This window comes from Notothenia coriiceps, unplaced genomic scaffold (assembly GCF_000735185.1).
Source record: "Notothenia coriiceps isolate Sejong01 unplaced genomic scaffold, NC01 NC01_scaffold00018999, whole genome shotgun sequence".
Taxonomy (NCBI): Eukaryota; Metazoa; Chordata; class Actinopteri; order Perciformes; family Nototheniidae; genus Notothenia; species Notothenia coriiceps.
In genome coordinates, this window is record NW_011351700.1 from 1218585 (window position 1) to 1234826 (window position 16242).

The 16242-nt window shown below is 39.2% G+C and overlaps 1 protein-coding gene across 1 annotated transcript; it reads left to right on the plus strand.

The window, feature by feature from the left end:
• The first annotated feature begins 1480 nt into the window (after positions 1–1480).
• On the plus strand, positions 1481–8803 carry rgs5a (regulator of G protein signaling 5a). The gene is made up of 5 exons (XM_010778116.1): positions 1481–1617; positions 2598–2711; positions 3771–3832; positions 7390–7556; positions 8585–8803. Exons 1-5 carry the CDS (start codon positions 1574–1576, stop codon positions 8747–8749), a joined length of 552 nt encoding a protein of 183 aa, XP_010776418.1. The 5' UTR covers positions 1481–1573; the 3' UTR covers positions 8750–8803.
• The last annotated feature ends 7439 nt before the right edge of the window (positions 8804–16242 follow it).

The window sequence follows — 16242 nt, forward strand, 5'->3', positions numbered from 1 at the left end:
CAGCTCGGTCCATAATAAAGCAGAATATTTAAATACATAAATATTGTTTCTCCACAATGCTTCTAGACAGAACAATAACTGTAGAGCGTGTTCACATCCAAACAACCTTTTAGTTATCTTAGTGCTCACATTGATACAGCAGTGGTCATGGGTTCAAATGTTTGCAAAAACCTATTTAAAAAATGTTCTTAAGCAATATTGCATAATATATTAATTGTGCTCAAGAAACGTAGATATGCAAGGGCCTTGTAAACCTCCACAAAACCTTCTGGATTAAAGGTCAGTTTGAATGGTCTGATTTATAATGTATGAGTAGAATAACACTCTGAATAAGCTTTATATTACCCTGTGAATACCTTGATTTCCGCCAGATTAGCTTTGGTCTGATCAACCATTTCTCATTCAAAACTCGTCACGTACAGATGCTTAGTCAGGACCCTTTGGCATCACTTTTAATTTGATAAACGTCACTATAATTGAGGCATTCTTTTGGGTCAGTATGAGACACAGAGGGCCATAACAAAATGACGAACTGGAAATGAGACAGACATGTTGGATGGGGGCAATTGGTTAACCACAAGGTTTCTGGTTAAAATCCGCCCAGGGACCTCTGATGCTTTTCCTCTATTTCCTGTCATGTCCCTACTGTCAAAATCTATTATAAAGACTATAAAATACCCCCAAAAATAAAAGTTTTGATAAGCTGTTTTGCAGTTTGAATAGTTCCCGAGTATGTCTAAAACATTCCTGCTGGTAAAAAGACCATTATTGACCTCGATTTAACCTTACTGAAGTCGTATTTGACATGTTGTGCCTGAATCAGAAATACCTTTTATCAGTAACTTTTAGAGCAGCAATATCTATGTTTGTTTGTTTTATGTGAAAATGTATTTTCTCCAGTGTTTGATGACTGGATGTGTGCTTAAGAGAGTTATGACCTAGAGACAAGATAGCATTTCCATAACACGTGACCTGAATTTTGATTGCAAAGTTTGATTACCATTTGCGTATGATCATTGAGTCTGTGTAGATGCAATGTATATGTTTTAAACTAAATAAATTAAACAGAGATTAGTAAAATGGTAGACCATCGGGTAAAGGTTAGGGTTAGGGTTGGTCGTAAAAAAAAAAGAGCTACATTAACATGAAATAATTAAATGTAAGCTCTGAATTAAATGGCTAAATCTAATAATTTACATATGAAACATAACATAATCTCACAAAATGTGATTCACAAAGTGGTAAATAGCAACAAAGTATTTAATACCTTTAGTTTATATTGATGCCAAACAGTCCTGCAGCCTCCTGCCCACTGGTCCAGGATCTGTTTGTCAATTGAAACATGAAGGCAAACAGAGCCTTTCCGTCTGAGATCCCGCCCTTCCTCAGCCCGGCTCCTCAGCTGAACACATTCCAGCCTGATTGGCTGAGCTGTTGGCCCTAAGCCCAAAGAGTATATAAAACTCCCCATGAGCTGAAAGCCAGACTCAGACAGCAAACGACAATCTGAGACTAACAGGAGCTAACAAGAAGATCGAATTTACTTAAATACTGCAACTGAGAGCGCCGGAAAATGTGTAGAGGATTAGCTGCCTTGCCCCAAACCTGCCTGGAGAGGTGAGAGCTGCTTCAACACTCTTCCTTTTTTCTTCCAAATTAAGTGTTTTCTTCTGATTTGTTTAATATCCAATAGAAAGTTTGACTATAAAGTATTTAAAACGTTGTATGTGGTTCTGATCATAGTGTATTAAAATAGATCACATAAATTGTAAATCTAAGTTGCCGTCAGTCTCAGGTCAAGAGTTAACATCTAACAGAACTTAAAGGTTACGTAAAGTTCATGTTCTTGAACTTTTTTCTTTCAGAAAGTGATTTCTCTTTACATCCTTGTGGAAAATACCTTTTGACATGAATTTATTCAGTTTACTTAGGGCAGTTAAATGTGTTGTGTTGCCTACACACTCCAAGGGTGAGGACGGAAAGGTTTCTTAACATAAGTAGTAAGTATAAGTAGAAAAACAATTTTTCAACTAAGTTTATACTGGTTAAAAAACATTTTCGTCCTAAAAATTATTAAAGAAAAAATGAGTTTAGATTTTGTCCTTGATTTAAATTCAAGTAGTGAGACATTTGTACCTTAACGATAATGTTTAAGGTAACTTTCTAACTTAAAAAAATACCATAATGCAACTGACAAATGTCTAACTAGATACAAAAAAATGCTAATTCAAAGTAAAAATGTGTTATTATCGTAACAATATTTCTATTTTTTTATACAGTTTTACTATTAAAGCCTTTTTCTTCAAAACATAGGGCCTCTTTGTAAATAAAAAGTCCAACAAAAGAAGTATTGAATTGAAACAGGCAACAGACATTAGAATAACAACAGTTCAACAGTTACAACAGTTCATTAATAGACCAACAAACAAAACACATGCTTTAACATTTCTAGTCTTGTATAAATACAATACACCAGTCATGTTGGAGAGAGGATGCTAGGCTTGGATAAACATTTTGACTGGATTATTATTGCTTTCGTGTCCAATAAGTCACAACAAAGACTTTGTCACACAAGCCGTCTGCTTTTTGTCCTCCAGGGCGAAGGAGATCAAGTCAAAATTGGGCATTTTACTGCAAAAGCCTGAAAATGCCATTGACCTCATCATCCCCTACCCTGAGAAGACTGAGAAAAAGCCGGAGAAGCAGCAGAAGTGAGTTTTTTCCCCCATCTCTCTGAGATGAATGTGTTAGGAGGTGGAGAAAGCATGTTGGATTGTTAACAAGATAGATGAGAGGCTACGTGTCCCAGTAGAGCCCTGAGCAGGGACAATATGTAGAGATCAAAGGACTGTAACGCTCTCCAGACACTGTCACAGCTCAGGTGTTACATGGTACACAGATTTAGATGCTTTCATTTGATTCTGCATCACCTTGAAAATATTGGGTCTGAGATGATTTATGTGCAAGATGTTCAACTACTTTACTTTTGTTTCTTGTTAGCAATCTTGTAAGGGTAAGAAAACTAATCTCGAACATTTTATTAAAGTTGGATAAACTGATTATTTTAGCCTTTTGTAACCAAAAGGTAGTCCACAAAGTCAGTGAGACTTTAGCTGATTTGATCTGTTTACTCTTGTTGGTTCCCTTTAGAGTCATACAGCTCTCTTCATATCTCTCCTGTCACTGCCACTCATATTGATAATCTGCAATCCTCCTCTATTATTAGCGCTTTGAATGATGACCTTGTAAACGCATTTTCTGTCACCCAACAGTTTCTTATCTCTCTCTGATTTTGATTAAAGTGGTTCTACATGTAACACCCCACAATGCTAAACTGGACCATAAACTAGCCTTCTCATATTAAAACGTCTGTTTATTAAATTATGGATGATCGTTCTGCCCTTTTACAGAGGAATTTGATTGGTTTTAAAATCACTCACTGGCTTGTTGTTGGTCCTTCCGGCTAATAGAATGTATCAGATTCCTTGGATATGTTCATGCAGTTTCAAAACCACAACTTTAAATAGTACAGAGTTTCGGGAAAATGTCAAAAGGCTTACCACACAATTTATTCTCAGAAGATGTTTTACCAGACTTACATGTCGCAGCAGCAGGAACCTATTTTGCAAGACACGTCACTGAACACACATGTGTATTTTACAAATATAGTCATAAAGACTCATTTATAGCAGCAGTAAAGTTATATTTTATATAATTTTCATTTACTGTTGGTATACTTTGAAGACTGAACTGGTGTATTTTGTGTGCAGGCCGACTCCTGATGAGGCTGCTCAGTGGCGTGAGGGTCTGGACAGAGTCCTGAACAACAGCTGTAAGTTTACACTTTCTTACTCTCAATACTAATTACTTCTCTCCCTCACATACACACGCTTTTAATATTAAATTCTCTGTAATTGCCAGCTTAGGGCAACTGTACCTGTTGCAAAAAAAGTGAGATACTCAAATACAGAGTAACTATTGGATTTGAACTGCTTAATTTCTACCAGATTACATGTACCGCAATTCAGACACACATTGCATGTATTCTGTCCATCGTTTGATGTGACTGGCGAAATTGTAACTGTTTGTTTTTTGTCTAGTATTATTAAGGATCTTTCTTTTTTGTGACATTACACGAAAAAACGTTGACTTCTCCAAAAAACAGGAATACAAAAAACATGGCTTAAAATATCCAAATAGACGAAAGAAGAAAAAAACTGTTGTAATGCTGCTTGCTCTCATGTAGCTACCTTTTTTCTTCTAATAATGATGCCATTTGTGCCCACCATCTTTCCCCTGGATGGCTGATGCTTGGTTATTTTCCAACAACAATAATCCTCCTTCTTAAAATCCCACAAAAATAACACATTTCAGAAGATTGGTTAGCCCATTACTTGCTATTCTGCAGCATCTCTGCTTTGTTGATGTCCTCTAAGGCAAACATTGAAAGCACCATTATTTCATACTTTCCACGGCTGCTGCAATCTTCATTATGTAACAGCTGGCACCTTGGTTTCACAAGTAGAAAAACATGTCTTACATAATGTCTGGTTTCTGTCAAGAAGACCATTTGCAGGTACATCATATAGCCTGGTTTGGGTTTAGCGTGTGTGCTTCTTTATTTATATTCTATGTTAGACGTCCATGTGACCGTTTGATGACTCAAAAAATGAAGATAATGTTGTGGTATCTTTTGCCTCTTGGAAATAAATACTGCAACCACAAGCTGTCTTTTAAAGATACTTTTCCTAAAATAAAACCACCAATTAGAAATTACATAAAAAACTAATATGTGTGTAAACAGAGATTATGTGTAATGACATAATGTACACACTCCTTTTTTTAAATCGTTTTTAAATCATATTTTGTGGTCTCAAAGAACCCCTTAAACGTGTTCTCCTTGAGTTGTTTACCTTTCCCTATAGAGTTAAGTTCAAGTTAATTTGCTGTCTAGGATGTGGTATTTTCAATCAATACCTCATCTAAGATGCCGACATTGCACCTATTCTAGGCATTAATCAACAGTCTTAATCTGATTCTGGTCACTCAGGAATTCCTTTCAACAACTAAAAGGTTACAAAATCCTAATTAACAGGAGATAATAGGTTTGTTTCCATGAATATATACTTTTTTTTTGCAGATCTTGAATGGCTAATAAATACTACTTTCTGTATGACACAAAACCTTTTTATGCAAGATGTTGGTGTTTTCCGACGTAGCAAACATTAAACTGCCATAACTGATCACCTGTTTTGTTGTCTGCTGCCATTGCTCATGGATTAGAACCAATGCATAACATTATCTTTGTTCAATTATGAAGATGGCCAATGAAAAGCTTGCATAAAGATGATCAAATATTGCCCTAAAAGTAACAAATCCTAAAACACCTCTGTCCAGTTTTTCCTAACTCAAATGATTATACTTTGTTTACTGGCATTTTACAGTCATGCATGAAGGGTAGCATACATCACCAATTTCTGACAGAAGTGCGGTTTGTCCAGACTAAGTCATTTGCGCCTTATTGGCATTTATTTGTTAGCTACATTTCTAAAGTTCGCTGAAGATGATCTGGGCAACATAAAATAAACAACAAGTGTAACATTACCATAGCATTATGTAAGAAAAAGCCATTTTAAACCACCATGCATACCAAAAAGCAACCACTGGCTCCACTGTTTACCTTCCAAAGTGCACAGAAAGCCTGAGAGCCAGCAAGACGGATGATTAACTCTAATGGTTAACGGTCTTTAGTGCTACGTGTAAACTCTCCTGCTAATAAGTCACTTAAGGTGCCCCTGTGTATCAAAACAGATCTACAGACAGATGATACGTGTGTAGGGTCAACATTTCCTCTGCAGAGCTCAGTGAGTGGTAGAAGAACTTCTTAAGTGTCTCCTTCAGCACAGTGTACGGCAGAGGGATGTATGTTTGCATGCCGGCATGAGTGTGTACATGCATCTGTTTGTGTATGCGTCCATTGGGGTTGTGTGTGTTATGATAACGTCTCCAGAGAGAAGTCTAAATGGTTCCACAAAAGTTGATTTATTGCACAGTTGCTGCAAACTGCTGCAGCCTGATGATTCATCTACATCAGCATTTAATGTAACCTTATTCTTTATGGCTCCACTCTTGTTAATTCCCATGGGATTCTCTCTGAGTTATTTCCTCTCAGATGTGGGACTCACCCCCCTTCCTTCCTTCCTTATGTAATGTATATTATAAAACAGGAAATGAGTGATCTAGGACTACTCTGTTTTAAAAATTGCAATTGAAGAAAACTTGATCTAATTTCCTTGTTGATGTCGGTGCTCTTTTTGTTTACATTAATTCGTCATAGTTTTGTTATTTGAAAGATTATGCAGCACGACGGGTCATTGGAGTTAATAAAAGTTGAAATGTAATTTTTAATTTGGCGGATATGGAAGTCAAATGTTGACAAAATCATAAATATACAACAAACAAACCCTTACCCTAAATATGACGCTGCATTTTCTGCCGGTTGTTTTTTTGCTCTGATACACCAACATCCGTAAATTGTCATCAGTGCCTGTACGTGTATTCTTCTCTCTTTGTGTGTCCTTGTACTAGGGGTCATAAAAAAAAAAAAGGGCCGCAGCTTGATTGCGACTCCGTGCTATTTTGAACCAAACTAGTCATTTAGATTGCAGATAAAAGCCTGAGGCCATAATAGAAAGCTTATCGTCTGCAGCACATGCTGGTTCAGACAATGGGAACTTTTAGCAGGCATTATGTTGAACCACAATGGTCTTCACTGAAAGAAATGGATGTTTTATTAAGTTTCATTTTTGGATCGTTATCTTGGAATAACCACTGTGCTTTTGCATTTGTCCAAAGAGTTTCTATTGTTGATATTATATTGGTTTTTAAAGGAATAAATATTTTTCTGATTTGGTAAATACAAGTTTAGTTTAGCTATTTACATCAAATTAAATCATTTCTATAATGTCTTTGAGTAAGTCATTGGATGTTTCATTTTCATACCTTTTTATGTAGCAAAAATGAATCTACTAGTTCTACTAACATGTTTTTTGAGTCATTTTCCTTGCTTGAACAAAAAAAAACATGAACAGAAACTCATTATCTTTTGGATTAATTGGACATATTGCAAATTGTAGAAATATTCATCCAATATATTTTGGGATTTACTTTTATATTTCAGTACTAGTATAGAACAAGTAACCTTTGCATGAATGTGATATAATTCAGCTGAGCCATGTTTAAAATAGCACAAAAATAGTCTGTCATTGATTTTATAATGGATAATTTTCTCTCAAATATGTGCATGAAAAGGGGTTTAAATTATCACTGATTCCATATTGTATTATGCCGCTTGTTAATACATATCTCTCTCGTCTTGTTATCCATCAGATGGTGTTTCTGCTTTCCGCAGCTTCCTCCAGTCCGAGTTCAGTGACGAGAACGTTGAGTTCTGGGTGACCTGCGAGGACTTCAAGAAGATCAAGAACCCCGTGAAGATGGCAACCAAGGCCAAGAAGATCTACGAAGACTTCATCCAGTCTGAGGGGCCAAGAGAGGTCAGGAACTCCTCTGATTACCCCTTGTTATGCACTCAACACCATGTGGTTGATTAAATTAAATACATTTATCATGCTTTACGCAACCAGCACCAATCTTTCAATAATGAGTTCTCACTAGGCAGCAATCTCATCCGAAAAGATGATCCAATAAGAAGTTATTCATTCTTAAAGTACAATCCCTGAAAGGTGCTGTCAGTAAGTTGACAATAAAGCAGGGATTTCGTCAACAGGGTAATGAGTAATATGGTATTTACATAAAAACACTTCACTCCTGAATAGCCAGGTTATTCAAGGTGAAATATAGACGAAATTGTTAGAGAGATAGTTTTAATACAATTTGCAGACATTTTAAAACGTTGGAGTGTTTATCTAATCAGTAGTGTAGATGAGAAATACAGGCCTGTTTAAGTGTAAACAGATGAGGTCACAGAGAGAGAATGTACTGAGACACGCCACTGAACCGCTCAGACACGGGAACACACACACATACAGAATGGTAATAAACACACACACAGACTTAAGTATTTCCATATTGGGTTAGGGGACGTGACTTCTGCTTTTTAGAGGAAAATATTGTGCCCTGTTCTGATCTGATTCTATTTGGAATAAACATTACAACTGGCAATTTGAAATAGACAAAGAATAAATAAATAGTATCTTGCCTAAAATGGCTACTCTCTCTTTCTCTTTAAGGCATATTCCGCGTAAAACACAACATCTTCTATGCGATTGGCCTTGTGTCTACCGGCGACATGTGTTCAAGCTTTTGTAAAAGGGTAGTGATTTTCAGAAACTCAAAAAAACATTGTTGGTTTTGGACTAGACAAATTTTGTTTTTGAATGTTTGTAAATTGCTTGCTTGCGTAGATAGGATATATTTGTTGGTACAAGCAAGTAAAACCCAGTTTTTTCTTGTTAACATTTAAGTATTCATGTTAACATTTAATACTTGCCATTTCTCTTTATCTTCATCGTCTGCATTGTGATTGTTTCTGACAGCATCTTCTGTCGTCCTCACACTACAGGTGAATATTGACCACTTCACCAAGGATGTGACCCTGAGGAACCTGGTGGATCTGTCCCCTGCGACCTTTGACCTGGCCCAGAAGAGGATCTTCGCCCTGATGGAGAAAGACTCCTTCGGGCGTTTCCTCCGCTCTGAGCAGTTCCAAGAGCTCCTGGTCAACTAAGCCGGAGCAGTTCATGCAGGATGGGGTTTTGGGTTTCAAACAGCAGTCAGTAAACATGAAAATAATTAGAAACACATTCGTTGGATTAAATATGTTTAATCTGCTTCTATTTGAACCTACAATTGAAACTTCTATTTTAGAAAAAAACAGTTCAAAACATAATTATAATTTATAATTTGAGTGTAACTAAAGGGAGAGACTGCTTTTTGTTATAGCCCTACCTCCCCAACTCTCTCACACACACACACACACACACACACACACACACACACACACACACACACACCAGCTAAAGTGAAACCAAATGGCCCTTCAGCAGCAGCAGTACATCTGCAGTCATCCAAAACACTGACCCCAAAGGCTTTCTAACTGTGGAACACCTGGAGCTCAACGAGTCAGAAGAGGAAGGCCACATTTAAACCCGTACCCTCCTCCAAACTCCACCCAAAACATGGAATGGTGACACGGTGACAGTCAGTGTTTTGGGAATACACAAGCTCATCAATCATCAATTAGCTCACATTTATTTGTAGTGTAAAACATAAACATTTAAACACTTTGCTTCGCTGCACATCCAAGCTTCCTTTTCTTCCGCTTCTATTAACGGCCGATTCTCCGTGGTGCCGCCCAGTTTTGCCACGCTGCAGATGCACAGCTTGCAGGGGGAAAAAATACTTCCGTAGCTTTGAGAGCTGCAAGCAGGTGTGAAAACAAGCCCACGGCCTGGAGGAGGGATTTGAAAAGGAGAGGAAACGGGAAAGAAGGAAGAAGAGGTGTCACGCTCCAGTTCAGGTTGTGAGGTTTAGTCTGTGGTGCTTCGTGTGGGAGAAGCCCATTAATCATTTCTTCTCACTGACAGGACACACAGACACACCCACATGCATGAGCACCCACACGTCGGTGCCGTAGCCCCTGCTGCCACATACAGAGGAGCACAACCTAATTTTGCCCCAACATAGCCCCCGATCATCTCTCGCCCACGCGCACCTCCACCCTGTCAAACCATCCATCTTATACATTTATCTGCCCATCTATCTCTCCATCTCCCCGCTTTGATAAGCGCTGGCAAATGCTCATGAACCGTCAAATGCTCATGAACCGTCAAATGCTCATGAGCCGTCAAATGTGCTTTCATTTCTTTCTCCACTTGGCAGCCGTTGAAAGAGAACACAATCTCAACATCACACCAAAGAAAACAAACTGAGGGTGAAATGCTACGTAAACTGTGAGATGACATCACAACAAAACCGAAATGAGAACAAAAAAAGCTTTCTCAGTAAATATACTGAGCACAGAGACTCAGAGAGACTTAAAACAAACCTGCATGACTGAGAAGACTTTGTGAAAACAATTTAGTGGTAAAATATCATATGTAAATCTGTCTCGAGCTAGTTTGCCTGAGCACAGATACCATGTTTAACTTGCATTGATATTGAAAGTAATTATTTTTAAATTACACACTTGGCAGTTAAATAAATTAACACAAACTGTGCATGAGGAGATTTTTTTGAACTTTTAAAAACTGTACAACAAAGTGACTCATATTTATAACTTGTTATTTAAAGCATTCCCATTTTCCTTTATTGTGATATGAATTAAACAGGTCTGGATTTTAATGACTGATAAACTGTGATTCTGGGAGATTAAGTCAGTAAAATGGTTAAATAACTTACATTATGTCATTCTTATCTTTATCTTTTATTCAAATTCTGTACAGGAAATATGTTCATTTTATAAAGCCTACAAAGCACTTTTTTTAGATGCAACTATTACAGTAAAAGAAAGTGAACTTTATAAAAGTGTCATACTATTAGCCTCCACTAGGGGCTATCTACCCCACAGGTTTCTCCACTTCAATGCACCAGCTCTCCCAAGCCTCACTCAGCAACCACTTCTCATGACAAAGGATTAAAGGCTGAGTCTATTACAGAAAGTGTATAATTCCTGCAGTATGCATTTCACTAATGGATCCATCAAAGTCCTGTCTGAGTGAGAGAAAAGAGAAGAAACATTGAGAATCTGAAGCAGAGCGACCGGAGTTTCCCACATGAATCCAGTGCATAATGTGCTGCTTTTCGTTTCTGTGTGAAAATCAGGAATGTGTGTTTTTTTTCCATTCAAAGAGACAATGAGTACTCAAAATTATCCACCAAGATGAGAAGGCACAATGAAAAAATTATACCCTTACCCAGTTTTCTGCAACGGCATGCAAACGCGAGACGAACAGATATGTACTGTATGCGTTTTAACCCGTTCTGTTACTAAAAAAATCAACATGGTGTTAGATATGCCCTAGTGGGGAATGTAATAATCACAGTTTGAAGCACATAAGATAAGAAGGATGGAAACGGTGCGACAGCTGCCACAGCCTGAAAAGTTGGGAAATACATATGTAAATGATCTGGGGAAAGCTCAAGGTAGGAGAACGTTGGATGGAGATAATAAATCGGAGTATATTGAGGCAGACAGTGAAAACCACATATGGGCAAAGAAAGTAGATTTAAAAGGGTGCCTAGATACAAAAATAAACACGCTGAAGGGAAGAGGTGGTAAACTATGAGGGAAATAAGGAATAATGAGCCAGCCAAGAAGCTAAATGACATGTTTGAGACCATCAGAAGAACTGAGTGGGATAGAGAGGTAATATGTTTCTGCTCTGCCTTTCACCTTTGTGTGGCAGAAACTATAGGTAAGGATTAATGAGGTAAGTCGATTCCTCCTTCCATCTGCCCCTTCAAATGGATTTCATCGGGAAAATGCCTCGAGGGGATGTCAGTGCTAATTGCTTCCCATTTAGCCAAATCAAATGAGTTACATCTCACAGTGTTGTTAAAATATGAGTGGGCTGTCAGATACGATATGAAAGGGACTTGATTAAACCCTCAGGGGTCACAGTTTGAAAATGTCTTGCTCAGGCTAAGAATAACCAGATGTTTTGATGCTAAAGCGTGGCAAATCCATTCAAAGACTGGCAATAGAGAGACATTTTGATATTAATAGTTAAACATCTTAAGGGGAAAAAAACATTAGTAGTCAGAAATTATTTGAAAAATTATTTGATGGTCGTCAAGATCTAGTTTAAGACTTTAAATCGAAAGAAAATTCCGTGCATATATCACCAGCGCTCCTCCATGGTCTGAAAAAACTGCGATTTTGACATGATTATTACTGTAATATGTAATCAGAGACTAAAATAGCTCTGGCTTTGAGTATGTTTTCATAAATATGAATATTACTGTGACAACAGAGAGGGAGAAAAATAAAAGGCTTGGCAAAGCGATCTCTCTTTCTGCCAGTGTTATTACATGTGCAAAAGTCACCATCAAACTGGATTAGGGGAATAGGATTGCGATGCTTGCCTTTGATCTGCCAGATTACAGTAAATCTTCCGCGGTACAGAAAGAAAAGTTAGCGCGCGAGACAGAGAAAAACGGAGACAGGGAGGAGGGTGATTCAGCAGGGGCCCGATATCTGTGCCGTCTCTCAGCTTAGCCGAATTCTTCCCCCCTCGCCTCGTGCTTCCAGGAGATTTGGTGTGGCTGTGATGTCTAAGTCCGATGAGACACAATCGGGACAGTTGCTATTATGGCAGCCGAGAAAAAAAAAAAGGAAGGGAGATGGAGAGAAAAGAAAGAGGAATGGAGATTACGTTCATTAATGATATCTGTTTATTCCACCCCCATTTTAGATCCACTCAACCATACATGTTGATGAGGAGAGATCAAATGTTCCTAGGAGATAAAAGCTCATATTAGTCAGTAAACAAAACAGCACTGGCTCCCCAGAGGCTTTTATATATGATATTTGATGTAGGGTGGGTGCCACCATTTTCTAACAAATGTGATGTATTAGATTTTCAGTGAGTGCAGTTAGATTAGAGAACAAGGCTCGATAATAGCTCTGCTAATGAACTCCAGACAACAGCGGAGGAGTTGAGAGTTGGCTCCTGGCTAATCTCAGAACAAATGTCCCCTTCCTCTCTACATCACCTCTCTGCTGCTCCCACTGCCACCTTGACAGCATGCTCACTTATATAATGATGTCGTTTGGCGTACAAAACTCCCTCAGCTCAGTTTCCTCACAAGGAGCCGTAACGAGACCTTTAGCGCGACCATCGTATCTGTCGGGGACCCTGAGATCCTTCAACAGTCTCGATCATTAACCTCTCTCCAGAGCCGGCCCAGGAATTAATCTCTGACCTGCAGGGAAGGAAAGGAGAAGACGACAGACAGCGGGATAGAAAGGAGAAATAATCGTTAGGGTGTGAATGAGAGAACACGACTTGTGAAAAAGAAGCTTTAAAGAGTGTTTTAGTGCCAAAGACACAGACTAAGGAGAGTCCGTTCATAATTGCTCAGAAATACTGTCACGACAAGGCTACCCTTATTACACGAGTCAGTTGATCCCATAACAAGCCGCTGCTCTGCTGTTCTCTTGCTAACGACTCCGGGTAGACCCAATATCAATGATTCTCTGGACATTAGTCACCAAGTGAGAGGAAGTCAAGATTATTGCACTGTCATTCTTAATAAATACAGACGCTTTCCCACATCCTCCATCTTTTCTTTTGCAATAGATGTTTTTCTCTTCTATTACTTGTCTCCTCTCTTGTTTTCTTTAATTCATCATCTTTATTCCTTGCTTTTCATCCATCTTCTTTCTATTCTCCTTCCTCTCAGACGAGTGTGTGTGCCCAGTGTGCAGGCTCTGGGGTAAATAGCTGGAAAACATTCAGACATTAATCAGCCTGTCGCCAGACAGCGCTGACATCACAGGGTTAGCAGGATAAACACACACAGGCAGACAGTCCTGCGCACCAACACACACTCAGGTCCTTTTTTATAAAGGCAGCCCGTTCCTTTTCTCTCTGCAGCGGAACAGGTAATCAGTCTGGAGTGGGACGCTAATTGGCACACAGAGTACATGCACGCACACACACACACACACACACAAAGAGTACGTGCATGCACACAGAGTACGTGCACGCACACACAAAGAGTATGTGCACGAACACAGAGTACGTGTACACACACACACACACACACACACACACACACACACACACACACACACACACACACACACACACACACACACACACACACACAGAGAGAGAGAGAGAGAGAGATCTGGCTGGAGAGGGACAGTAAACAGGTGACCTCATGTTGATGACCTAATAGGGTGTCTACAAGGAAAATGTGTCCACATCCAGAGGAGACAGGGTGGTGTTGTCACTATATCCAAGGTCCTTGTCGACGTCATATACAGTATGTGGTTTCTCCAGATCAGCTTTTCTTTTTTCTTTTTTTACAAATGAGAGATGATGTTAGTGAGCTTTAGAGGTGCTGATATAGTATGATGTTTACCATTTAAGAGCCAGGGAAGTTGCCTCCCTGCTACCACTATTTATGCTTACCTATCTGCTTCCTGAAACTGTATATGTAACTGAGAAAAATGAGGGAGGAATCATTCTGAAATTGTAAAGGTGTCTAGGTGTTCAGCTGTTTTTTAAGGTTCCATACCAATCATTTAGTCTTAACTAGACTTGCTCATTATTGTAAATGTTTTGGTACCTCCCAAGCTGATAAATTGAAACAGGTGGAGTTGAAACACCACAGACCAGCGATACTATAGATCACAGAGGACTGTCATCTGCTTGACATAAGACCTCCTGCACAATCCAGCCTTTTTTAAATAACCAAAATACCGCTAATAGCCATTTATATTTATCCACTCCATCTACATTTTTGTCAGCCCTCAAAACTACTCCTGTATGTACACTAAAATGTATAATTGACAAAGTGCAAAAGTTCCAATGACTGGTTACAGAACGGTTCACGCGGCACTACGTTGAGTGGGAACTAACCACAGTGCAAAAGAAAAAAGAGTAAAGTACTTGGTCCCAAAAACTGCCGTACCACGCAGTGGAAACACAGCATGGGAGGAGAAGCCGTCTGCTACCTCATAGATCACAGTTCAATTCCAAAAATTGGATCATAAAGCAATAATAAGCTATTATTCTAAACTTCCTGCATGTATAGACATAACTTGATATGCAGGCTTCAGCTTCTCAGAATCTCTTTCTGTAAAATGCTCATGCTTTTTGTTGCACATATGCTCAAGAGATACAAATGTAGATAGAAACCCAGACACACACACACACAGATGTTAACACAGAGGGTGTCAGAGGGATGATGTGGTACAGGCTGTGTGGAACAAAGGCAGATTTGGTTGCACCCCTCCTCCCTGCCACATACGATCTGCCGGGGGGATTATTTCAGAGCGGTTACGGGATGGACGATTTGGGGAGCAGACATGCACCTCGCCTCGCACCTCCCAATCCCCAGCAGACACCCCTCTGAGATGAGGGCCCCGGCTCTGGTGACAGAGAGCTACAAAGCTACAAAAGGTTTTGCTACATCCGCCCCCAGTTTTTAACACACTGGCATAAAAAGACAAAAACAAAGTGAGAACGAGCCATCCAAACAGCATTTCTCAGCGGAAAACGGGCAATTTCCAGGTGGATGTCATTTTTCTTTTTTTATATCATTATGCTTTTTGCTGTCTTTTACTCAGACACTCGTGCCATTTTCTCTTTCTTAGCTCATAACTGTCTAATTACCTATGGCATCAATCTCCCCGATTACAGCTATGCGCTACAGCTGCTCCCATTATGAGCTATACATCATTACCTCTGGAAGAATGGGAGATCCTATTTGGAGCATGACATCCCATACTCTAAGACGTTCAGGGATCAGGCCTGTGTGTATACTGTATGTGCGTGTGAGAAAGTCTTAGATGCGGCCTGACAACAAGTTTAATATATGCATACTGTAGAGTGTATTATTCAGAGGCACGGTAAATGAAGATGACATTTAGACATTTGTAATTCTCCATCAGTGCAGCCGACGTTAGAACAATGCCCTGTGGGCGGAAAGCACAGAAGCCCTTTCAGCGAGGTGATACACATTTTACAGTATAATTACCCTGATACCCGGTACACTTGCTTTTTCTGTCACCCTCTCTTTGTCTGCATATCAGATATGTCATCCTTCTTTTAGCAGAACAGACATGTCAATTAGATTGAGATTTGATTGTGTGTGAGTACATCATAAGAGTAATATCTTTTCACAATTTTCACAATTTTTTGACAGATTTCTTTTAAAACAAAAAATATTCTTAAAGAAGCCCTGGGGTTTTCCCTTTCCTGTGGTGTGCTCTATAGCTTTTTGTGCATGTAAATGGTCTGCAGAGGCTAAAATGTTCCTCCATAGGAGTTTCTCTCCCAAACACTCCCGCGGGACATCTCTAAGTGTCCAATCACAATAGAGCCGGTCAGCTAACCAATCAGAGCAGACTAGGCTCTGGTTTCAGACAGAGGGTGAAAAGAGGTGCTGCAGCACAGGCAGTGTGAGAAGAGCCTAGTCTGCTCTGATTGGTTAGCTGACCGGCTCTATTGTGATTGGNCATCGATCCGATTGTTCATTGGCGGA

Bases quoted from the DNA above. Each gene is read 5' to 3' on its own strand.
- rgs5a (XM_010778116.1), top strand. From the start codon at position 1,574: ATGTGTAGAGGATTAGCTGCCTTGCCCCAAACCTGCCTGGAGAG. The intron at 1,618-2,597 runs GTGAGAGCTGCT...TTTGTCCTCCAG, and splicing joins CCCCAAACCTGCCTGGAGAG to GGCGAAGGAGATCAAGTCAA. The intron at 3,833-7,389 runs GTAAGTTTACAC...GTTATCCATCAG, and splicing joins CAGAGTCCTGAACAACAGCT to ATGGTGTTTCTGCTTTCCGC.